At 32.9% G+C, this 27,072-nt stretch overlaps 2 protein-coding genes, 1 long non-coding RNA gene and 1 pseudogene across 8 annotated transcripts; 1 reads left to right on the forward strand and 3 right to left on the reverse strand.

Annotated features, from left to right (window-relative positions):
- LOC104770027 (glutamate decarboxylase 1) lies at positions 8,379 to 12,391 on the forward strand. The gene is made up of 8 exons (XM_010494377.1): positions 8,379 to 8,562; positions 8,659 to 8,863; positions 10,082 to 10,282; positions 10,379 to 10,593; positions 10,694 to 10,947; positions 11,426 to 11,478; positions 11,560 to 11,735; positions 11,890 to 12,391. Exons 1-8 carry the CDS (start codon positions 8,477 to 8,479, stop codon positions 12,215 to 12,217), a joined length of 1,518 nt encoding a protein of 505 aa, XP_010492679.1. The 5' UTR covers positions 8,379 to 8,476; the 3' UTR covers positions 12,218 to 12,391.
- LOC104756542 lies at positions 14,567 to 16,708 on the reverse strand. 6 transcript variants are annotated; one of them, XR_764475.1, is made up of 4 exons: positions 16,344 to 16,708; positions 16,182 to 16,249; positions 16,009 to 16,066; positions 14,567 to 15,923 (listed from the first exon to the last, which is right to left on the reverse strand). It is a non-coding gene; the product is annotated as an uncharacterized LOC104756542 (long non-coding RNA). The 6 variants fall into 6 exon arrangements; XR_764474.1 differs by having other exon boundaries at positions 16,004 to 16,066; XR_764477.1 differs by having other exon boundaries at positions 16,004 to 16,066; positions 16,140 to 16,249.
- On the reverse strand, positions 17,754 to 18,274 carry LOC104770029. The gene has a single exon (XM_010494378.1). The coding sequence runs from the start codon at positions 18,219 to 18,221 to the stop codon at positions 17,754 to 17,756; it is 468 nt and encodes a 155-aa protein (XP_010492680.1). The 5' UTR covers positions 18,222 to 18,274.
- On the reverse strand, positions 25,770 to 26,304 carry LOC109131160 (annotated as a pseudogene).

Consider the following 27,072-nt stretch of genomic DNA (forward strand, 5'->3'; position numbering starts at 1 on the left):
AAAAAAGAGAATTGCTTTGTGTAGTGTTTGGATTTTAGATTTATATCCATCGAAGTTTTATTTAGCGCGTACATCATTAATGGTAGTAAATCTGTAATATGATAAAAATATATTTTTTCACTAAAAATATAGTAAAAGATAACTAAAGATACATTTTAAATTCAATGTATTAAATCACTTAAGTATCATTTTATTAGCATCGCCAATTAAAAGCCAAACAAAATCTTTTTGTAAAATAGGTCACATATGTCATTAAGTAAAATTGTATTTTTCAAATTAGACGAACTATGAAAGTTAAATTTTATCCATATTTTCCTCTCATTTTTGGTTGATGGTCTACTAAATCAAATTTACACAAAAAAAAAAAAAACTGAATTACCTCATCGCTTATATTGAACAATAACTTTACTGCATTTATTATTCGAGTTTGTAAAAACAAAAGATATTCAACAAGCTGTTGCATGTTGAAGGAGCGAATCTCAAATATTTTAAAAGTGATCTTAAAAAGGTAATGACAAATGTAGGATTTGGTTAATGAACGGATCTATTATGGTCCAATAGTTGACAAAAAAAAAATGATGATGTCATGTTTGCACAAAACAATTATTTTGTTATATAATTACAAGTATGTGATTTCTAAAATTAAATCTCATTTACAAGATACAAAAAACACTATTAGATAGCCTTCTTAATTAATAATTCCTAAATACATAAAATATTCAAGCCATTATTATTATGAATATATAATCCAGTTCACAATTTGAAGATAAAAATTAAAACTTCTATTTATTATGAGTGTTAAATTTTAGGATTTGTTATTAAAATAATTCAATAAGAGAAAGACATATTGGTAACAAAAGAATCTTACATATTATATTTTGATATGTATAGAAATATATCATTTTCATGTATGCAATAAAAAATAATTAAAATAGATATATAATTTTTTTTTAAACCCTTAAAATTTATTTACTAGTATGTCTAGCTGAAATTTGATATCATTTGTTTTAGGATGATTTTCTTCCTACAAATAAGAGTGTAACATTAGAGTGACACGTGGCTTTGTTACATATGAAACACTCTCCATTTTTTTTTGACTCTAGCATATTTATTTTGATACATGTATATATATATATATATATATATAAATAAACTAAAACCTCTACAAATTAATAATCTTTAAATTAATATTCGTGATAAATTAATAAAATCTTATGGTCTCATATAATGCCGGTGCAAAAAATGTCCCAATACGAAAAAATTAAGATAATAATTTTTTTTGGAAATCCTACATAAAAAGATGGTTCCATCAATATCATAAATTAATAATGATATATATATATAAAATATATATATAAAAGAAAATTTAGATTATATTGTTAATTGTTTATTCTTGAATTTGCATTCTAGTTGGAGCTCATCTCTAATATTTTTCATTACATTAAAAAATTTTGGTGTTTTTTCTCACATCGCATCCAAATATTATGGAAAGTCCTAGATGCGATAATTGTTTTTTTTACATGTAACTGATTTTAAAAGTACCCCATTATATTATTCGGCTTCATCATTACCATGAAGAATAGTAGCATCAATTACTTCTAAACTCAAAATTTTTAACATTTATCATTTTTATTTAGAGAATCTAGTAAACTATTGACATAAATCATATTACATTACGATAGCCAAAATTATAAATGAAGAAAATTCTATAAAAATATGAATAATAATAAAAATATCTTATTTTGTAACAGAATTCAAAATTGTGAAAATTAAAAAATCTCTTTATAAATTAAAACCTCTATAAGTTAATAAAATTTCATGATCCCGACATTATTAATTTATAGAGGTTTTAATGTATACTAAACAAGCGATTGCCAATTAAGAATTCATTTTTTTTGTAGATATATAAACTAAAAACACAAAATTAATACCAAAACAGAAAGTCTTAATTTAAATTACAACGTAAGAGAAAGCTAAAGGAGAATAAAATCTCTATCTTGATTCCATGAACCGATCGATGAACTTAGAGGAAATAACAAAGTAAAACCTTCAAAATTCAATCTTATTCCAACATAAACTTAAAGGAAATAACAAAGTAAAACCTTCAAAACCTACAAAGTAAAACCTTAAAAAAAACAACATAAACTTAAAGGAAATAACAAAGTAAAACCTTCAAACCTCCACTTTATTCCATGAACCGATCGATGAACTTAGAGGCACACCAAAACATAAAGTCTTATTTAAAAAACGACGTAAGAGAAAGCTGAAGAAAAAAAATACAATCTCCACCTTGGTTATTAGAAAAAAAAAACAAAAACTTAAACGAAAGAGGAAAGTAAAATCTTCAAAATTCCATTTTTTTTTTATTTTTTTATTTTTATAATCTAGTTATCCAAAGTCCAGTGGGTCCTGACTAGACTACTAGCTCGAAGGCTTAGCGTGCGTCCTAAAGGCAGCAAGAGTGGTTCCTGGAGGCCGCATAGTCTAATGTTAAATTTTTCTGCGGTGGCCACTTAAGATGTTTGCACCCTTGAGAATTCGAATCCGGAAATATTGGGAATTTCACTCTCAACCCGAAATCAATCCTACCACTGGCCTACCTATAAGTGGTTAAAATTCCACTTTATTCCATGAAATAAACTTCAAGCAACTCTAATGAATAGCAGAAACTTAAAAGAGTAACCTTAAACCACGACAGTGCGACTGAGACTGGTAGAGTCATGTCCCTTCTTCTTATGTCCATATCGAGCTTTGGAAAACTTGAAATACACGATGATAAGGGCAAAAGCATAGATGCCACCTCATTTGATATATTTTTTTCATGATCGAGTTTGAAGGATAGCATGACACCTATGGCCAACAAACTGTCTGAGAGGCAGACTACATCCTTTATAGTAAACAACTTTGTAAGGGAGATGACACGTAGATGACTGCAGAAGAAAAATACCACAGAGTATCCATTCAAGCTCTTTCTTGCGGCTAACACATTTGAAATATACGCGAAAAGAATCAGCATCCTAACAACGGTGTTAATGCAATCATATATATTGTTATAATTATAATTTAACATTATGTTTAATCTTTGTTTTCTAATTTTCAAAATTTTGTTATGATTAGGAATCATATATATGAAAGTTGGCCAACTCTCTCCATATGAGTGCCACATCATCACACCAGAAAATGACATGTATCTTTCTATACTTTTTCAAAAATTAGTCAAATTAATTGAAGGAAAATCAAAAGACACTTTTAACTAAACTAAATGAAGGGAAATGATTTTTTTGATTAAGACCATATACTAATTATCATATGTATATGGATCTGCTCCATGAGCATTTTGATCTGATGGATGTCGAATTGATAGGGGCTTTACTCTTAGGGAGTTGCCCATCGGTAGACTTCTTAGGGTAGCATTTTACAAAATCTGGAAAATATACGGTTAAGTCCGGATATCATACGGCACGCAGGTCAGCACCGCGGACCTTTCAGGTTCTTGGATATGGTCCAGAGATTACCCCTCTTTTGGCGAGTGTTTGGCAGGTTAAATGCTCACCTAAAACACAACATTTTATATGGCAAGTTTTGTCTGGATGTCTTTCCGTCTCGTCAAATTTGAGACGGCGGGGTATAGCGTGTGATTTGGGTTGTGCACAGTGTGGGGCTGATGACGAAACAATAAATCATGCTATTTTTGTTTTTCCACCGGCTCGGGAAGTGTGGGCCTTATCTCATGTTCCGGTGGAGCCAATTTCTTTTCCCATGGACTCTTTGTATGCAAATATGGATCATTTTTTAGGCTAAAAAAATCCAGGTTTTCAAGCATCTGTTTTCTCCTAGGTTATGTGGTGTATATGGAAAGTCAGGAATGCACGGGTTTTCGAAAACAAGGATGAACAGTCTGGGGAGATTTTTCGAGTAGCAAAAGGTGAGGCGTTATCTTGGTAGCAGGCACATGAAGAGGGTCAGAGTGAGGATCTCCCCTCTGCCCCGTCGTTTCTAACCCTCGGCTGAGGGTGGCTGCAGCTCCCCTTTCTACCTTTTACTCGGGTCATCGGTGTTTCGTTGACGGATCTTGGAAGGCCGGTGACACGTTTGCAGGTGCATGATGGCTTTGTACAGCGTCTAAGGATTCGTCGCACACTATGGGAGCTACCAATTTCCGACGAAGTCTCTCCCCCTTACATGCTGAAGTAGAAGCTTTCATCTGGACTAAGCGTTGCATGATTGGACATGACTACCAGGACGTGGCTTTCTATACTGATTGTTCAGACTTGGTGAAGATGGTGTTTTCTCCTCAAGACTGGTCGGCTTTCTCAACGCCGATATCAAAATTGATAGGGAGGAGTTTACTTATTTCTCGTTATCTCTTATTTCTAGAAATTTGAATGTACGTGCGGACGCTTTAGTGCGTAAGGCGCATATAACTCCACACCATGTTTTGTATATAAACAACTTTCCACCTAATTGGCTCTTCTGAGCTAATCTTTTGTTGTCAAAAAAAAAGTATAGGGTCTTCTCTCTATTCAATTTAATACATTATGGTAAGTTAGTAACATTAACATGGAGACGTTAGACGTACCAATAAATTCAAGACAAGACACACTCTCATATATGCAAAGTGAGAGATCTAAAAATGTTTACTGAAATGACTTTTTAGTTTTAGCTTTCTTTTTCTCTTTCATATGAAAACTCATGAAGCAAATAAGTAATTATAGTTATACATATGTTGTTTAAATTATGTCAATCCAGATTTTAATCAAGAGCCTACTATGATGTATGTAGCTCGAGTACTAGAACATGAGAGAATATATAGAATAAGAAATTGTTTCTTTAGAATCAAGTTAAGAAAATTTGAAGCATTATCCATATAAGTAACATAATTGCATAGAAGTATGTCAGTATATCCTATATTGTTTTTGTAGGTATAGAAATAATCATATGTATATATGAAAAAATATAATTGATATTTTGAGTCAAAGATGAATCTTACTATTCAAATTGTAACTAAGTATATCTTAATTTATTAACTACATAAAAACACACAAAATAACAAAAACTAACAACAAGAATAGACAACATAAAAAGCAAGGTAATTTCTTTTAAAACAAATTTCTAAACAACAATTCGCGCTTAGCGCGGGTATTCACCTAATTTAAATAAAAGGATAATGGGCTAACAGTATTTACGATTGTGTTAACGTGGTTGAAAACTATAACCATAATAGGTGAAAAAAAAAATCGGGATAATTGATGTATTTTTATCAACTATGAAATAATCGCAGTTATTTTTGGCAATAAAAAAAGTTAGTATTTTTATAAAAAAACATTAAATAAGTCCAATTTTAAAAGAATTTCCCCCATTTTATACACAAAAAAAAGTTTGAAAATCTTTATTAGGATTAAGTAACGATACAGGTCTCATATATATAAACAGGGCTACCTTGTAGCATTCTTTTAATTAAAAAAAATGTAAATTAGTTCAATAGAATCTCCATTTGATGGAGGACAATTTAGTTCAATAGAATCTCCATTTGATTACATATAATGATACATGATGGTTGTCCAAAGAATTAAATTAATTGGATTCGTAGGAATATGTAATCGAGTATGTAACTGGATTTTCCATGTTATCTTTCTTTTAGTAGTGTATAAACTGTATACTAATATATACGTCCTACTGTTTTTTTTTAATCAAATATGTCCCCACTATTTATAATTCTGTCATAGCCATGGTATATATATGTAATAGAAAAGACCTTAAAATGATTTTAACTTCTTATAAGTATAACATTAAATATAATCTTTTTTTTTTGGACAAACTGAAGCTTCTATTCACTCAGATAGAAACAATACAGGAGGGAATCAAGTCCCAAAAATTTAAAAGGTTACAAACAGAGGCTTTCCCCAAAGCCATAAACAAAGAAACATATAGAATCAAACACAAGTCCGAGAGAGCTGTGAAGCAAACGCTAAGAAGCAGTTTGAGCCATGTAAGGTCACGGTTGCTAGATTGGTCAGCATCGAAGGATTCGACAGAAGACAAGATGGTCACGGTCTTAAGACATTGTGACGTTTGTAAAGGAATCAAAGCCAAGGGTCTCACCGGAGCAAGGAGCATTAGCAGGAGCAATGCAATGGCAGAGATTCGGTGGGCTGAAGCCCGGATGATGGTGGTGGTGCTGAGAGTGGTTTGCTGAAGATCGTCGGATGTCAACATTGAGATACAGGGCAATGGACCATAGAGCAGCAGAACTTCACAACTAGCATAACCAAGGGAGGTAAAGACCAAAACAAACCATATGGATATGTCAAAACATAGCAGTACAGGTGAGTTCTCTCTCATATGTCAAAGTATGCAAACGGTTTGACAATGATAAAAGTGAGTGAGGTTTGGTCTGATGGGTGGTTGTTAAACCAAACTGGTTCGGTTGGTGGGATGATGTTGAGAACTAGAAACGCTAGTTAGCATAGGGATATAGAGGATTTGGTTCTTCCAATTAACAGACAAATTCAACACATGAGCAAGGACCAGGTATCGACCATACACTTTGTTACTACCAAACATTCTAGGTAAGTGGATTCTCAGATGCAGTCTTCGAACACCGAGTTCAACCAACAAACAAAAGAATTGTTTACTAGATAACATAAGGATATATAGAAAGGACCTGGGGTTTCGGAAGTTTGGCGAGACCAATTGGGATGATAGCAAACCAATTACAAGTCCTGAGCTCATCCGCAAAGATCCAATAGACTTTGGGGATGGCCAGGGGAGTTGACATGGTTCTGTCGAGCTCATAGTGTGACAGATCTTAGGGACGGGAGTCCATAAACAGAGACGGTTCGCAACACTGGAAGATTTCTCGCCACATAACAATACAAGTACCGTTGAGGAAGAAGAGGCTTCAATGGCAAAACCCAATCCGGATTGGGGGAAAGAGAAGCACAGAGACTTTGGTACCGTCGACGATAAGGCTGGATAAGGATAGATGAGGATGGGTTTCACCGGACTCCAGATCCTTCTGTAGGGGCACACAATCCGGCCTTTGTCTAGCACTAGGTTGGGTGTGGAGGTTTGGTTGGGGAACAAAAATAAACAACAAAAGGGAAAAAAAGCTTGAAAGAAGAAATTAAGAGAACAGAAAACGAAGTAGAGGAGCGGAGAGAACGAGAGATCCCGACGTCGGCGAGCCGGAGCTCTACCGACATCGGAGGAAAGTGAAGATAGCGGCGCTTCGATTATCGGGTTTGAGAGAGAATTAGGGCGAACTTCCATTAAATATAATCTTAACTTCACCTTTTTCAAAGTTTAATTTCATTTGTGTGTATATATATACATTTCATCGCACTATTTGCGATATGAATACATGTTATTTAATCTTTTAGCTCATGAAATTTAAAATAGTGCACTTTCTTTTGATGTCTATATAATCTTTGATTTTCTAGATAAAATATGAAAGATAAAGTTAATAATATGACGCATTAGGACTCAATAATAGAGACTAATTGAATAATATGCAATACCTTTACAGTTAGTTCTTAGTTGGATATTATAAGTCGGTAAATATATATATGATTACAAACATCAACTGTGCACTATGCAAGACCTTTAATCTTAATTACGTGGGCGTAGTATACTAGTATAGTATGACATGAAAAATTCACGTACTACATTATGACTTGTTTCATTTTGTATTTCAATAACCATTTCCGCTGTGCGGGTATAAAGAATATATACTAACGAATAACGACGTTCATAGAAAGTGAAACCATCCATACGCGTCATCTTCAGTGTTCTAACAATGTAAAAAGTGAAAACATGTGGTATAATCGTATCATGAAGACAAAGTTAAATATTCCCCGCTAATCTAAACAAACACTTTGCCTTTAAAGAAAAAAAAAACAAATTAGCAAAAAGAGAATTTTTCTGAGAAGAATTTTGTATTCACATCACATATATAGTCAAATATTCAATTCAATGCATTATGCATATATATTCCATAAAAAGCTTTGAATATTTTTACCGTGTATAGTCTTTTTTAGAAATCTTTTGATCAAAAACAACAAAGAAAGAAAAAGAAACCGTGTTTTCAGTGTGCTTTATGTTCCATAGGATTCTAATTTAGATTTTGAAAAAATAATTTTTTCTCAAAAAGAGATTAATGGATCAAAAGTCTCAAAACTGAAAACAAAACTAGAGGCATTATTCTACTAATTCAAACAAAGTATAGGCCTTGGGGAAGAAATATTCTGACAAAGGAAGTTTCCAAAAAATTGTTTATATAATATATTATTACCCAACCCACCCAAGTAACCCACATGGTAACCCAATCAATCAATATCAATAACTAATTTAATTGATATAAAACCCCCCTAAGGTGTTTCTCTTATTCCTCCATTCCCATTAAGCACTTTCCTCAACATCACTTTTTCTCTAATAATCATCTCTTGGTAGTCTCTCTCTCTGTCTCATCGTCGTGATGGTGCTCTCCCACGCCGCGTCGGATTCAGATGGCTCTATCCACTCCACATTCGCTTCACGATACGTCCGAACTTCACTCCCTAGGTAATCTATATACATAACCAAAATCTTGATCACATTATATACATTATATATATATATATATATATATGTAATATTGGGGAATAAAATCATGATCAGGTACAAGATGCCCGAAAACTCCATGCCGAAAGAAGCAGCGTATCAGATCATCAACGACGAGTTGATGCTTGACGGTAACCCAAGGCTAAACTTAGCCTCTTTCGTGACGACGTGGATGGAGCCTGAGTGCGATAAACTCATCATGTCCTCCATTAACAAGAACTATGTTGACATGGACGAGTACCCCGTCACCACCGAACTCCAGGTATTTTTTTTCTTTTTTTTCTTATCACATATAGTCATGATTGTTTCAGAATTTGGTTTTAAACATAATTATTTACGTATCGCTTATATATGAAGATTAATGATTTTAGGATCTTGATTTTTTTAAACGACTTGTGTGATATAGAATGTGTTCGGGTTAAAATAAACTCCATTGATATATTTGGATCGAGATTATACGGTATACCATACCATGATGGATGTTTCGGGATTGCTGTAATTAAGACCATGGTTAATTAGTCTAACTAATAGTCTAATAAAATGCTAATTTGTTATTGACTGAATCTTATATCTATATGTATACCAACTTGGTTTGAGTTTTATATTTTGGCTGTGTTGATCAAATTTGGGTGATTTACTATATAGTATTGAAGTGTACGTTGTATATTAAGTAGACTTTATTACCGCATATGTAAACAGTAATTATTTGGGGGAGGTTGGATCTTGGAAATACTAGGTGTCCACGTCGTAGTAGTTGGGTTATTCTCTGATTCGAGAGGGTCTTTTTTTAAATCTATGTCTAATTAATATTTGAAACTATTAGTAGTTTTTTATCATTTAATAAGATGCTTCGTCATTGAATATATTTTTCTCTATGTATAAAATATGAACCAACTAGATTGACTTTTTCTCTGGCTGTGTGTTGATCAAATTTGGAATAGTTTGGACAATACAGTAATGATTAGGGGGGGAATATTTGTACTACTTTATTTCCGCAAATACCAGACATTTGAAATTGCTGGATACCTTTTTAAAAAAAAATTATTATAGTATATTTTTGATCGGCCATCACGGAAATAAATATGAGAAAACAATAGAAACTTTCAATTATTACATTCCTCCAAATTTAAATTGACAACTTAAATAATGACCAAAGTCTTAACATTTATTTTTTCTTTTTGTCAACTATCTGATTGTAATTATTTTACATCATAAGGTAAAGTACATGATATCATGTTGGATTACAGAATATCAATTGTTATGGGTTATCACTTATCTCCACGACGTAGTGTGTACTGTATTATCTTAGTTTTGCACTTCACTTTTACATCTGTCACGTTGTTAATTATCCACTAAGATTATACACTATATTATAACTTTATAAGTAAGCATCAATCTCGATGTGATAAAGTGAGTCAAGTTGGTTATTTCACTAATAATTCTTTTTGTTTCAATATTGAAATAAACAAATAAAAAACAGAACCGATGTGTGAACATGATTGCACATCTATTCAATGCACCGTTAGGAGAGACGGAGACAGCCATCGGAGTAGGAACCGTTGGATCATCGGAGGCCATAATGTTGGCCGGTTTGGCCTTTAAGCGTACATGGCAGAACAAGCGCAAAGCCGAAGGCAAACCTGTCGATAAACCCAACATTGTCACTGGAGCCAATGTTCAAGTAAATTTTTTAGCTAACGTTTTTTAAATCAAATCGTTAATGATCTTAATCATTTTGATCAATCATTTTCTTATAAACAATATTCAAAATGTTTAGGTGTGTTGGGAGAAATTCGCTAGGTACTTTGAGGTTGAGCTCAAGGAAGTGAAACTGAGTGAAGGATACTATGTGATGGACCCGCAAAAAGCTGTTGACATGGTTGACGAGAACACTATTTGTGTTGCAGCCATTCTTGGTTCCACTCTTAATGGAGAGTTCGAAGATGTTAAACTCTTGAACGATCTTTTGGTTGAGAAAAACAAAGAAACCGGGTAATTATAAGTTAATGGATTGTTTTTACATGACAGTACTACACGATATAGAATATCTAAGTTATATATATAAAAAAACTAAAATATGTTTTTTTGATAGTTGGGACACACCCATTCACGTGGATGCGGCAAGTGGAGGATTCATAGCACCGTTTTTGTATCCGGAGTTGGAATGGGACTTTAGACTGCCGTTGGTGAAGAGTATCAATGTGAGTGGTCACAAGTATGGACTTGTGTACGCAGGAATTGGTTGGGTGATTTGGAGAAACAAAGAGGATTTGCCTGAGGATCTCATCTTCCATATCAATTACCTTGGTGCTGACCAACCCACTTTCACTCTCAATTTCTCCAAAGGTAAATTTACTTCATTAATTGTTATTATTTTTGCTACTTCTAATCCTTTTTTGTTCAACTTTTTAATTACTAGTCATGATCAAGTGATGGAGATAAAATTTTCTTGCCATTTTAATATACAAAAACTGATTTCGTAATCATTTTTATTTGTTTTTATTAGTTATTTTCGTAATAGTCTTCTAGTCTTTTTCTAAAATAAATATTATAGTAGTCTAGTAGTTGATCATCAATTCATCATTGTCATGGAGCAACTGCGGTCAAACTTTTATTCCATTTAAAATAGGGAAACTTCACCTAATATTTTCCATTTTTTTATAACTTTGTACTATAATTTAAGGAATCGGTGGTAATCAAAATGCTGGAAGTCAAATTTGTTTCCATTTTAATAAAGGGGGGGAAACGTAACTTAGAGGTTGTCGTATTTGAAAAAGTTCTGATTTTTATTTTACTCATTGGTTTATTCTGTCAATAAACGCAGGTTCTAGTCAAATCATAGCTCAATACTACCAACTTATCCGATTGGGCCACGAGGTATGTCTGTCCACGATTTACCAAAAAAAAAATTATGCTAATTAACTAGACATTACTTAACAATTAAAATGTATAAAACAGGGTTACAAAAATGTGATGGAGAATTGTAGAGAGAATATGATCGTGCTAAAGCAAGGACTCGAGAAGACAGAGAGGTTCAACATTGTTTCGAAGGACGAGGGAGTGCCACTTGTCGCTTTCTCCTTGAAAGATAGCAGTTGTCACACTGAATTCGAAATTTCCGACATGCTTCGCAGGTTATCTATCTTAACTAAGAATATTTTAAAAACTCTTTCTCATTTCAATGTAGCTAGGTCAAAAGATTCATCAACTAAGAAATTAGATATGTTATATGTATGATGAATACGTAATATGTTGTAACTAATATCTCTACAAATATTTGCAATGTAGGTATGGATGGATAGTACCAGCCTATACAATGCCTCCAGATGCACAACACATAACTGTTCTTCGAGTGGTTATCAGAGAAGATTTCTCTAGAACACTCGCTGAGAGACTTGTGAGCGATATTGAGAAAGTGATGCATGAGCTCGATGAGCTTCCTTCGCGAGTGATCCACAAAATATCACTTGGGGAAGAAAAGAGTGAAGCTAACAGCGATAACTTGGTGGTGACGGTTAAGAAGAGCGATATCGATATCGAGAAGCAGAGAGACATCATCAAAGGCTGGAAGAAGTTTGTCTCTGACAGGAAGAATAAGACGAATGGTATCTGTTAATCGAATTATTTTATGAAAAATGTTTGAAGACTTTATTAATAATGCGTTTGCATTGATTTGGAGATTTGAAGGTTTCCTTTCCATTATTGTTGAACCAAGTTTCGTTTTATTTTGTTTTGTATTTCTTTTGATACTATTGCAACATTATGAAATAATTTTATTATTGATGGCTGATTTTTTCTACCATTGCTTTTTTTTTCTTTTTATAAACAAATATATTTTAATCTTTGACCTTCAAAGTGAATTCTGACTGCTACCTCATAATTAGGGAACACTTGCAAAATTAGACCCCTGATCTGAGTCAATTGCAAAATTAGACCCCTCTTTTTCTCTCTCCAACATTTGCCACTTTCTCCCTACTAAATCCTCTGTCATTCCATGTATTCACATAAATGCCATTATTTCTGATTTATTTGAATTTCTTGCGAAAATGTTTATTACATCCATATCCTCATCTTCTTCTTTTATTTACGGTTGTGCCACCGCCATCAATTTTCCAACCACCATGAACAACCAAATTTGAAGCTCTTAATGCTTCAACAACCCAAATTTGTGAGCTTAAATAACACCCAATGCTATGAGAACTTCATTTTCTTCCATCTCCTCTCCATTTTAATCTAAGAAAATTTGCAAGTGCATTTATCTTGTTATATGTCATGATTCTTGGATAGTGATTAAATTGGTGCTGGGTTTCTTCTGTGGTGACTAAAGACGACGTCCTCGGTGCTTGACATTGCGAAACAACCACCGATAAGGTTATTTTCCGGTAGATTTCATGATTTTCCTTGATTTTTTTGCGAAAGTAGACTTCATTTGTTAGTCTAACCGTCATAATATCATGTAAAGTCTACTCTGTGGTCAATTTTGCAATTAAAAATTTATCGAGTTTCGAGCCCGTAGACTGCAATTTCAGTCTCCTTAATTTCATTTGAAAACAAAAAAATATGGTTCAGACTGCATTATAATCTTTCCGTCAGATACTTCATTTGCAGTCTACTAAGGTGTATTTTTGCAATTGACCAAATTCTTGACTTTTTAGTTATGACTGCCGGACGAAGTCTTCTTACGATAATAAACGAGTAGACTTCCATAGTGACTATTTTTGCAATTGACCAAACTATTTAAGCATTGACCGTAATATTAATATATTAAAAATATATTAAAATAATTAGTTGACTGCAAAAGAAGTCTACTATTTAAAAAATGCAATTGTTGGTCAATTGCAAAAATGACCACGGCAGACTGCAAACGAAGTCGTCATTAATGTAGACTTCATACGAAGTCTACTTGGCGAAAGTCAAACTTGGTCAATTGCAAAACTAACCACGACGAAGTTTACTTTTTCTGGTTGACGGATAGTTAAAGTCTACTTAGTAGACAGAAGTCTACTGTAAAGTCAATGGGTTGGTCAATTGCAAAAATAACCATAGTCGACTATATTTGAAGTTAACCGGTTGAACTTTCCATTGAAGTCTACCTTGTTTTATCTATTTAATTGCAAAACTAACCAAAAAATTAACAAAGGAAGACCACAAAAGAAGTCAACCGGTTATGGTAGACTTCATTCGCAGTCTGCTTTGTAAAATTGTAATTGCAAAAATAGACCCCAAGAAATAGACTTCATTTGAAGTTATCCTCGTATAGTCTTTTTTATGTCTACTCGTTGATGTGAACATGAAGTCAGTATTATTTGAAAACCAAATTATTGCAAATTGGTGAATAATTTTTAAGATTTTCTTGTTGTATTCTTTGATATATGTTATTTACTTGCCTCTGTATGTTTTTGACATGATTATATATAATACATATGGAGAAATCAAGTTTTTCGTTTTCTTAGGCAGTTAGGTCATTAACTTAGACTTATTTTTGAAGTCAACGTGGTGGAGTTCTGTGTGAAGTCTGTGTAATTGAAAAAGTCTTTAATTGATTTTTTTTTGATTTTTTTATAAAAAATTTATATTCATTTTCTTTTTCTATTGATATTTAAGTTAAACTTTTTCTACAACAATTCTATCTCTAACTTTGCGATTGACATGTGCGTGAGGAGTTTTATTTTGTTTGTCTGGGAGAGGTTAGATGCGCCAAAGACTGAAGCTTTTGCGACAACAGTGGCTTCTGGTTTGATATGTGAAGATGGAATCTGGACTTTGCCAAGTTTAGTGCTTGATATAGCTGGAGTTAAACCTCCTATTTGCATGAAATTTCTCTCAACTTCAACTAATCATAGAGTCGACAAGTTCCTGAATAGATCCTCTTAGTTTTTTAAATGCTCAATGTGATAGATGATCTGTTGAAGAAGTAAAGTGTAATGATGTTTCAATTTTGGCAAACTATGATAAATGAAGAGCATTTTGAAAACCACAACTCTCTTTTTATTTTGTTCCTTCTTGATCACTCAGTTTAGATACATGAGAGACGGTTTGTTTTTGTTGTATTAAAATGAGCAGATTATTTATACATAACTTCGTGAACACAAACTATCGAACACAAACTCGTAACAATTTCTCATTGTCCATCTCACACCCACTGTAGCTTGAACGAGCTTACTGTCTTTGCACTTTGGTTGTTCCTGTTTTGCCGGGAGTTCTGTAGGCAACTTGCTTGCTGATGTTGTAGTAACATATTGAGATTTATCACGGCCTCTTGTTGAATTTGGGGATAGGCAGAAAAACAAAAATTTCATGAAAATTATTTAACCAGTGTACGTGAATAGAAACTGCTAAATCATTGTCATAATGCAAGTACAGCTAGAAAGAGTAATAATGCTTGTTAATGAAACAATTCTCGCATTTATTGCAGCGATCAACATGACTATTACACCAAGGATCTAACAGAGACTAAATTCATATTGTATACATGAGAGTATATTGCATGCGTGATATAAATCAAAGACACCATACCTCCAGACATAAATTCATATTGCATGCGTGATATAAATCAAAGCAAGCACATACAAAGACCAATCACCAAGCGGAGACAACATTGCATAAACCATGTACTCTCATTAAGAAACCATGTGATCTAAACGTTTTCAATGCTTTGTAAAGTCCAAATCCAATATCTCAGAAGGGGGGGTGATAAACGAAAATCAGAAAATGGGACTACCTTTCAGACATGGTGGCGATAGTTTTAAAGGCTTGAATCAAACCACGATCGGAGTTGGAGTTACGGTTCTGCCACCTCCCGAGAGAAGAAGACAAGAAATCACGGGAGGAACCATTGGGCTTGGCGATGAGAGTGGTGAGAGCACTATCGGCGAGAAGAGGGTGGGTTGGACGACCGACACGGTTGGACCACCGACACGGTTGGACCACCGACTAAATTCATATTGTAAGATAAGCTAGCATAACAGAGACTAAATATCTCAAAGAAAACTTCATTCATAAAACTACCAAATTACGATAATTCAACTGACGCTTTTCTAGTATGGTGTCTCTGTTTGCAAAAAAAGAATATACTTTTACAAGAAAACCAAAGACGATAGTAGCCTAAAATATATATATCAACCACTTCTACGTATAAGATTCCTAACAAATAGACCATATCATGATTATATCATTAACAGAGTAATGCAAAGCAGCTTAAGCTACCTTGTTCAATTTTTTCCTGAGGCCCATTTAATTAAATGACAAAGACATGAATATTAGATATAGAAAGCTCTTGCTCAAAGAAGAGCTTCTCTTTTGGTTTCTGGATATTGCAGAACCTAGACAAAAAAATAAAAATAAACGTCAAAAAGACAAAACTGTGGCCAAAACACACAAATGACAAGGAAGCCAGACTCACAGAACCTGCAGACGAAGATAAGAGAGCCACCGACCAACTAATCTGACATGAAAAGAGACCAGTCTGAAAGCAAAGAACATAACAACTCCAGTCAAGTGTTTAACTGATACTTCCTGAACAAAAAACAAGAACAAACCTGTTCACCAGCCTCAACAATGGCAAGTATATCTGCACAAACCTGTTCACCAGCTTCGGCAGCCATCTTCCCCCATTTACCTAGCGTATCCTTAATCGAATCCATCGTATCTACCACCAAAACCAAGATCAATCAATATTAAACAAATCAAACGCAGAAATAGGATTAGATGCGACAAATCGGATAGAGAGAAGAAGAACTCACTCTTGGAACAGGGGCAGGAAAAATATAAGGATTGGACTCCGGAGGCATGGTGGTGGCGGCGGCGGGGATGGGCTGGGAAGGAGGAGGAGTGACGTCGGTAGAGTCGAGTTTTGGGTAAGGAGCGTAGTCAGAGGAGTGCGGAGGTGGAGGCGGCGTGGCAGTGGCAGGAGTAGAAGAGATCCGGCCAGTATCATGATTCTCCTGTCGTTGCAATACTCTTAACCCTAGGGAGGAAGAAGAAGAAGGTGTGAAGGAGATGAAGAAGAGAAAAAAGAGTAAAGAAGAAAATAATATACGATTTAGAGGTTTTTTGGTTTTAGAATCGCTTATCGCTAGAGAGAGAGGCAGAAAGTGAAAGTGGAAGAAATGAGGGAGATTAGGGTTTGTGAAAATTAGTTATATATAACTTGGTTAATTATAACCGTTCGGTTATGTCCCGCCGAACCGAACTGGTAACCGAAATATCAGATTAGTTTTATCGATCGGTTTGTTAATCTTTTCACAGATGCTGCCGAAAACCGAACATTACGGTTTAGTTGGTTCGGTTCTCTCGGTTCTGACCGAATGCCCAGAAATTAATAGTTGATGACATAACAAAGTCAACCACTAATAGTCTAATAGTTTACGATGAAGTCTACTTAAGCAAACCCTAAAGCAAATAATTTTAACCTAATCAGTCATTCCTCTCTTAATTTGACTAGTTTATATGTAAATTTATTTTATTACAATGTAGGAAGTCTATGTGGTTATTATTTGGTCAATAGGTTTACCAAATTATTTTTTCTAATTTTTAAAATTAAAATTTAACCTATAATTAAAGAGTAGACTTATTTTAAGTCTTCCGTTTGACGTCAATTTGAAATCAACCTTAAAGATATCTATTGCAGACTTCCTCGGGTTAAATCTATCATTTTGGCTTCTGTTTTTTGTTTGGTCGTAAGGGTGTCAACTGTAATTTCAGCACTATTTCTCGAAAAACGAATATGGGGTCTACGAGCTCATTTAAATGCAAATAAAAGTACTAAAAATGCAATTGTCCCTCATAATTAGAGCAATGAAAACAAATTTTCTTCATTGTCTTGTTCAAAATAAATTAAATAATTTCAACCTTCCTTTTTACGACTGTGGAATCCTGATTCAGCATAAAACTCAAATACTACTTGTAATAATAGTTAAAAAAACGATCATCGTAGATTAAAGAACTGAAATTAGAAGTTAACTAAATTATATAGATAATGAACAAAAAAAACTCAATTATAGAAGAATTTTTGTTGTTATTCGAATAGTAGAACGAATTGTATATCAAGATCAAAGTGGATTATAAAATAAAAAACATAACTTAAAAAAACTAAAAAAAAAAAGACTCTAGTAAATCAATACTTTAAATTCTAACAAAAAAAAAAAGAAACCCTAAGCTGGCGAAGGGGCAGGAGATGAAGCAGGAGATGAAACCGCCTTGTTAGAGCAATGTCTTTGGATAACGCCATTGAAGAAGTGGTTATGGAAAGATCCAAACACGGTCTTCACACAATCTTCTTTCATATTTTGGATTGCGGCGCAACAATCAGATCCAATAGCGGGTTTGTGAGTGATGAATGCTTTTCTGATATCTGCAAAACAAGTTTTTACCTCCTTGCAATCAGCCAAGCATTTGGCAACTTCCGGTGGTGGGTTGAATGGAGTTGGGTGGAAGTGGCCAGCCGGGAGTGGCAAGGCTCTTCCGGCTCTAGGGGATGGGAAACGTGGCCTGTGGTACCACCACTGGAGCTTTTCATTACGTAATGATGGAGTTGGCTCCTCCAAAATCCTTGCTGTGACTTGGGATGTGACACAGCATGTAAAGAGAATTATAGCAACAAGAACTGTTGGAGTATTCATCTTCTTTTCTGAATTCTTGGGAAGTTAAAGTTTTGTTGAGCGAGAAAAAGAAACAATTTACTTTTTTTTTGTGATGGTTTTACGATGGTAAAACGTTAGGACTTATATAGAGGTTTAAGCAAGATTTTGATAATTTCGAATGATCTATGTATATTTATGAATGGAAAATTTTATGATATATAATGAAATATGATGTTATCGTACATATTTTTCTATTTAGTTTCAATCTAGATAATATTTTGGACTTGTATTAATTATAAAATGATCGTTATCTTGAGAAAAAAGTCTTTTTAAAAAATAATGGAGTACAACAACAACAAAACCGAATCTTATTATATAAACCTTAGTTCTCAAAGTTAGTAACTCACCAGATCGTGACATGTGTTAGTTTTAACGATCATAGATCAAAGTTAAATATTCACCAGATTGTGACACATGTCAGTTTTAACAATTAAATATCAAAGTTAGTAACTAATCAGATCGTGACACATGTCAATATTAACGATCAGAAATCACATATCAAAGTTAGTAACTCATCAGATCGTGACAAGTGTCAATTTTAACGATCAGAATAAAATAATTTCTATGATCATAAGATCATCTATTTGCTTATATAGAGAGGTGTATTTACCATGATTTTGACATGTGTCAAGTTACTAATTTGAAATCTTGACATGTGTAAAAGTTAATATTTAATAAAAAAAATTTAAGATTATGACAAAAACAAATAAAATTGTTTTAAACAATATTAATAATATAAAAAAATAATTACAAAAAATTGTAAAAATAAAGCAGTTTTTTAAATAATTATAAGGAGATTATATATATATATATATAATTCATAAAATTCGAAATTATAATTTTTTTTTTACTTATTAATTATACAAAAAGATAGAAAAGGGATTAAGGAAAATATACAGAAAATTATTAATTCTAAAAAATGTAAATACTCACTTCTATATAAACATAGATCGTCTCATATTATTCATCTAACAAAATAATCTATTCAAAAATATTGCTTTCAACTTTGTTCTATTGGTGAAGCTTTTTTTAATGTGAAGGCAAATTTTCCTTATTTTTTAAAACCAAAATATACTCATACTTTCTAATTTTTCAGTTAGAATAGGTGAGATTAACATGTTTACCGGAAAAAAAATATGGAAGATTAATATATGCATCTTCATTTCTAATACTGTATTTTAAAATTTTATTGTAGTAGTTTTTGATTGTTTTATTTAATTTTTATATTCATCTTTGAATTATTGGAAGTTCATATATTACCGTGCTTATAATTTTCTATTATTTTTTTTAATTATGTCAAATTAATTTTCTTCTAATTTCTCAACTTTGATTGGTTGGTCATAAACCTTTTTGTTGTGCAAACACAATTGTTACCATTTGTTCAATTTTAAAAAGAGATAAAAAGGAGAAGATCATCAACCTAATAGTTGGATAAAATAGGCTAATCAAACAAAAGCTTACAACAAACATAGATAAATTGAAAAAACATAAATCATTGTTGACAGATCTATAGGAGCTTGGAGACAGAGGCTACATCATGGTGTGTCAAAGAAACTTCTTTGATTACATTGGAAAATTTAACATTAGTTACTATCAAAAGATTTTGTGATGTTAGATAAGAGTCTTTAGATTCATTGGTTGCTAGAGGAAACCACTTTGAGTTAGCTAAAAGACGTGAACATGTTCTCTCCACACAGGAGGAGTGCAGAGCCGAAGTTCTCTCTATGGCGGAGGAGGTTGGACGCAAGGTTATCTCCCTAAGGGAGGAAGGTGGGGGAGGTTGGACGCAAGGTTATCTCCCCAAGAGACGAAGGCTGAGCGAAGGTTCTCTCTATGGTGGAGGAGGTTGGACACAAGGTTCTCTCCATAAGGAAGGAGGGCAGAGCCGAGGTTCTCTCCATGGTTAGTCATACACTATTGTAATGTAATTTATTTTTTATTCAATTTTTTTTTTGAGCCAACAATTTAAGTGATTAAAGAAATTTTGCAAAAGTGAAAGTAAAGAGACATATAATAGTTGGCTTAATTTTTTCATATAGACATTTTTTAGGTGGTGGTAAATAATATATTTGTAACATACAATATACCTAAGTGTAAAAAATACACTTTTAATGGTAACATACATAAAATATTTGTATATGGATAATCAGTGTATTATAATAAAAAGAAAATTTATAAATAAAATACAATATATATTTAATATATTTTTATTAAATTTAATTATATTTACAAAACTTTTAACCCGCCCATCGGGTGGGTCCTTATCTAGTCTAATATATCCTCTGTTTCAAACCGAACCTCTCTTTGATTAGGCTATATCATTCATCTCTATTCCAATTCAACACAGTTTTGGGCTAATCAAGTTTAATGTTTTTTAACGTGTTCAATTTGGGCTGACAATTCAGAAACTGGACCATAAGACATCTATTTATTAGTTATTTTCTAGCCGATAACTAATAAATATTGATAAATATTTTCTAGCCGATAACTAATAATTATTGATTCTGAAATTGGGAATATTGATTTTTGTTTTAAAACCATTGGCGTTGTAAAATATCTATATTTGAATTTGTAGAGTTTCAATAAATACCATAAGATAGATTACGTATCTGGAAAAAGCCTACGAATATATCATTATTATTATTACTAGGTTAGATTAGCGCTATGCTGCTGGATATTTTTGTAATTATTTAAAGTTATATTGAACTATTGAAAAAATAATTTTTTAAAAATTGGATTAATTGTAAAAACTATGGTACAATGATAAGACAGCTTATAAATGTTTACATTTAAATAGGATAGACTTAAATACTTAATTGTATAAATAACCTAACTAACTCTAATGTATGTTCTGTTTTATTTTCTTTAATTTTTGTGGGAAATATATTAGTGTAGTTTGAATTTGTGGTGTACTTTTTGTAGTCTATACTCTATACATATTTAATCACATAATTGTTTTATAGTGTTTTGTTTTATTGTTAGAAAATTTATTATTTGTAGACATATCTAGCTTGTGAAAGCCTCGGCCTCGTGAACAAGAGACACTCTGATATGCTCAAATTTACCCTAGAGCTACTCTCTCAAATTAAGAGGTAAATGCAGTACTTAGGGGTTGAATTCCACAAGGACTCAAGACTACACAATAAATTATAGAGTTTTATAATTATGCTAAATAGATTAAATTGAATTAAAAATAGCAATGCAAAATATTAAATAAAGCTGTTGTAAATTCAGAAGATCAAAAAGCTAGGCCTAGGGAATTTCTCAGGAAATTATGAAATATTAAATCAATCAATAAATTAGGATTCAAACAATTAAGAACAGATCTAGAACTCTAAACACTTTTGTAAAATAAATCAGTTCTCACTGCAAATAATATCTAAATTTAAAACCAGAAAATCCAAATCTCTTTGCAAAATTCTAGGTTAAAAATCAGCAATAAAATCTGGTTTAGATTGTTCACAAAATTATTAAATCAAATCTCTTTGTAAGAAGTAATTTTGTTCATCAAAAGGTTTTATCAGGAAAATCAATTATATTCCCATATCAATTTATTTTCCTAAAGTATTAATTCTAGATGGCCAATCAAGGATTAATATGAAGAACAACCTAAGATGAAGATCTAGATAGATAATGAATCCTAAATAAACAGATCTAACAATTCATAAAATCCCTGTGAAAAACCCTAAACCTAACAAGCAAACTAATCAGACATAATCAATGAAGAACAAGACATGATTCTGAATAATAAGCAATATAGATTAAAAGAATAAGAAGGAGTTCAAGAATTCTTCTCTACAAAGCAGATCTGATCTCTCTCTCCCAAAGCTCTCAAAATCTCACAGGGTTGCAGGAAAAATAAAAATTGATAGAATAAAACTTAAGGGTTTGGAAAACCTAAAAACTATATATATATGTCCTAAAACACGTCAGGGACTAGTCTTGCAAATATGGAAAACTTCGGGCAACTTTGTAAAACTTCCAAATTTGGCTCTCTCGTCGTTTTGGACTGGGTGTCGATCGATTCTAAGCAGTGTCGATCGACACCATCTCCTCTGATCGATTCCAAGTTGATTTCTTGTGGATTATTGCTCCAAACTGATCCAAATTGCTCCACTTTGCTCATTTCATGCCAAAATCCTAGAAAACCTGTAAAGACTCGAAAAACATCCTAGAAAACAAATGAAAAGACACTAAAAGACTCCTTATATCATGGTTAAAAACCACAAAACCCATGATATATCAACTCCCCCAGACTTAGCCTTTGCTTGCCCTCAAGCAAAACATAAGCTTAGACCTGTGAAAGAGGTTTGAAAACAGGGAACTCAATCAATTGCAGATTATTCTTATTCACACTCTTCATTTACCTGACTCAAGAACTTACTTCTTATACTCAACCATGATAAGCATCAACATTCCTTACTCAAATCCCACAATCCCTTGGAATCTCTGAAATCTCCATTGTCATCTCATTAGTCAATATTAAAGCATAAATAAGGTGAATTCTTACCTTGGGTGTATTGATCAGTGGCATGTGGACTCTCTTCAGGCCAAGACATTCTTCTTACATCTCCTTTCCTCTCCCTTTTCTCACTTCCAATTTTTTTTTCTTTTCTTTTTTTTTTTCTAAATCAAAGGTGTAAGCGAATACCGGGGTCATCGGTAATTTACCTACCCCTCACTTCCAAGCTTTGTGTGATCATTCGACTCAAGAGTAGAATAAGGAGGTCAGTGGTAATTTACCTACCCCTCTAAACTGATCAAAATCATCTCATCTTTTATTCTTTATTTTTTTCTTAAAGCACTGAAGGGAAGAGAGAGGGGAGACGTACTTTGAAAAATTGCACTGTCTTGTATGACCTGAAGAAGAAGTCTAGTTCACTGATTTCCAGCCCCAAAGTAAGAGATNAATTTGAAAAATTTGAGTCAAACTTTATGGTTTTGACTGACACAACTGAAACTCAAAAACAGAAATCATAGTTAGTAACTAACCTCCCCCAGACTTAAACAACACTGTCCCCAGTGTTATCAAGTAAGAGGAAAGCAAAAATAAAAATAAAATAAATAAAAATCAAAATCAAAAGAAAAAGAAAAACCTACCAGTGGGTTGCCTCCCACTAAGCGCTTGTTTTCAGTCATTAGCTTGACTGTGTTGGAGCTCAGGCATCTGGAGGAGCAGAACATGGTATTGAATTCCTCTTCATCCAAGGTGGTGTATAAGCTTTAGGTGCATGAGGTCTGCCAAGGATGTTAGGAACAGGACCAGGGCGGGATTTAGGGATGGGTGTGCTTCTCTTATGTCATGCAAAATCATCAACAGAAGAAACAAGCACTCTACGATAATCTCGTGGCTTGGTTAACTGCAAAACAGTTTTTCTCTCTTTGAAATTCTTGTTGATGATAGGAGGAGGATTAGGTGCAGAAGAGGTGTACCTTTGCCTTACCTGAGAATTCTGGAGGGTGGAATGGGAGACTTTCTGTTTGGGAACAGATTTCTGTATTGTTTATTATTAAAAAAGACGGATCGGATCGTTTCAGAATTCAAATCGGAATAAAAATAGAATGAGGCAGCGACTAAAAAAGGGAGTTTTTTTATTTAGGTTTATTATGTCTTTTTCTTGTAACTAACTATTTGAGAAGATACAAACTTGAAAAAATATAAGTTAATATTGAGTTTCGTTTTTAATTGGGTTGTGGGGTTGGTTGGACACGTATGTTTTAATTTAGATAGCAAGTTTGTGAAAAAAATATGTGAGAGACATAGTACACGTGGAACATAATTCAATTTTTATTGGCAGTATATGATCAGTTGTATTAATCTTTATATTTTAATTGGTTAACTATTGTTATTGATGTGTCAACAACAACTTGAATGTTAATGCTGATGTGTCAACACTGAAGAGAATTCCTTTCTTCTTTTATTGTATTGATCATTATTATTAGATTTTCTTATATTTTAAACATTTGAAATTATTTATGTAATCATTAACTGATAAATAAATAGCTGATTACACTTAACAAAATATGTACTTCTAATTTGAAAAGGTAATAATTAACTATGAAAGTTAAAAAGTTCGAGATATTTCTCTCTGTATAAGAAATTAGTTTTAATTTTCGTTCATTGTTATATCTTATGTTTGTTAAGATCAATTATTCCAGGGTTGCGTACAACACAAGTGGGATATTCATGGTCGTGCAGCTGTTATTCGGGATCCAATAGCTGGTATGCAATTTCTTCTTGTCTGACCCGAAAAAATCAAATATCTAGAGTGACTAAATCCAAATTTGGATAATGCAAATGATCCATTGGAATTCATTAGTTTTGATTTTAAGATCCGAATTTGATTCAAATGAGTACATTAAAATTTTATTTATATGAAATTATATGTAATTGTTTTCTCTTATTATTCAGCCCCGAGTCATCAAACCACACGTTCAACTACATGTGCAAGAAGATAAGTGGAAGTAACAACTTTGGGTAAAACTAATTTTGTCTAATGTGAAATGCTCTTTTTCTTCCAAGTCTTTACATCATTTAGAACCAAAGTGTCCTGGTGCTTAATTAGTTATAAGATATCAAAAGAATTTTGATGATCAAAGACAACATATATACTCGTTTAACAAAAGATCAACGTACCCAATATCATTCAACTTGAAAAATCGAAGACAATTAAGTTATATAAATTAGCAACTAATGCATATATATCTTATGAAATATCAAGAGTTGGATTATAGAATGCATAGACTAGTGTGACAATTACAAGGCCATATACTGACTTGGTGCTTCCCTAGCCTTTTGCCTCTTGCAAAGAACTAGAGACAATGCTGGATTCGAACCAAACTTGGAACATAGCAGAAGAGAAATGGGGTAGGAGATTCATGTGTAGGTTTTGCGCTATGATGATCCAATTCTATGTATTTACCCTTTCCCATAATGTATATGATGTTCTTTGAATATTGGTCGTGGCTGTTTTTATTACGAGTCAATAGAATTTCCTTCTCATGGTCAGCCAAGAAACTCAACCCACCAGTCCTAAAATGCCTAAACCCAAAATAATAGATGGGACCATCGTCCCACACAGTGAGGAACTTGGTCCATGATATTGCTCCGGTACTCACTCTTGGATGCTATCTATATGTAATAATGGTTGGCCCTAAGGGCACAATTTAGCAATATACAAAGTTGTTGCCCTTCTCTAGTCACAGATAAAGCCAAAGGAAAACATGCATATATATTGTCTCCTGGAAAAAGCACATTACCAAATATCTATGTAGAGAAATCAAATCTTAGTAAGAGATAATTATAGTGGTGTTCACGTAAGTTTGTAGTAAAAACAAGCCAGTAAGTATTTCCATTCGTATACATGCAACGAGTGTTGTCACCCCCTTTATAACAATATTCTCCTTCACATACATGCCATGAGTGTCGTCAATTTCTGTAACAATCTTCGTAGTGTGATCATCCTCTACAATGGAACATTCTATAGTCTTACCAACAACAACCCTCCAAGAATTGGAGGTGAAGTCCTAGATTTCGTTCTCAGTTTGAAATATGGTACCATGACGAGATCGACCAATCCTCAAGATTTTGTAACAAGATGATTTGTTATCTTAACCGAAAGCAAATAAATCGAATTCTTTGTAAGGATTTTTAGGTTGAACCCACCTAGTTTCCCCTGAACATGGATTCCAAACAACTAGTCTATTGTCTTTGGTAGTGCATAACAATAATCCCTCACAGTGAAAGACGTCGCATATATCGACTTTTTCGGAAGAAAGAGGATCTTTTAGGCTAAATTTTCCAGTTATCTTAACAGAGGAAGCAACGTTAGTGTAAATTCAATGGAAATTGAATCTCACTATATAAAGCCTATAATCAAATCAACATGAGAGCCAGAGAGGAGTTCGAAGCATTAGTAGAGTGCTTCTTAACAAGTACTCTCCCATCTTTGATCAAAACATTCCATCCTTTGGATATTGATCGTAACCGTGTCAAAGATACAACCGGAATCCTAGAAAGTATTTCTACCACCAAATCCTCTGGAAGGTTTTTGGTCGTCATCTCTTATAAAAGATGGTGATTAAACTAGCTTATTGATCGTTAATCTTTTTTTTCTTTTCTTATAACTTACTCTATCAAATATGGGAAGATCATATATGCAAAAAAAGAAAAGTCTACTAATAAAAATGGAAAAGTCACACAAAAATGCTACACAAAGAAAAGGCTACTAAAGGCTACTAATAGAGTAGAAAGCTAGTGAATCTTTTATTTTACTTTACACTCTAATAAAAATGGGAATATCACATCTTTTTGGTCCACCCAGATTTTCTTCTTCTTTTTTCTTTATTTATAGATATTAAATATTTTGTTATATTTAATTATTACATTTAGTAAGTTTATTTTTTATCAGAATTTAATTATTCTTTATTTATATTGTTTATTTGGCTATATTTTTCTAACATTAAAATTTAAATGCATATTTAAAACTTAACGTAAATAATGTGACCGAACCAATAAAACTACCACATAATTAATACAAATTTTGGAGAGATCTACATGCAGTGCAGGTAGCCAAAAAAAAAAAGCTCTATTCTCAGTAATTTTCTTTTTGGTCCACCCACATTTTATTGTTCTTATCTTTATTTATTTACAGATATTAAATATTTTGTTAGATTTTGTTTTTTTTTTAAATCTCAGCATTTAATTATTATTGATGTATTATTTCTTTGGTTATATATTTTCCTAACATTAAATGCATATTCAACTAAACTATTCATTGTTTGTTGGCTCAACTCTTAATTAATTCAGTTATTCCTTTCATAAAAATAG

The sequence above is a fragment of the Camelina sativa genome, chromosome 20 (genome assembly GCF_000633955.1).
Source record: "Camelina sativa cultivar DH55 chromosome 20, Cs, whole genome shotgun sequence".
In the NCBI taxonomy this organism is placed as follows: domain Eukaryota; kingdom Viridiplantae; phylum Streptophyta; class Magnoliopsida; order Brassicales; family Brassicaceae; genus Camelina; species Camelina sativa.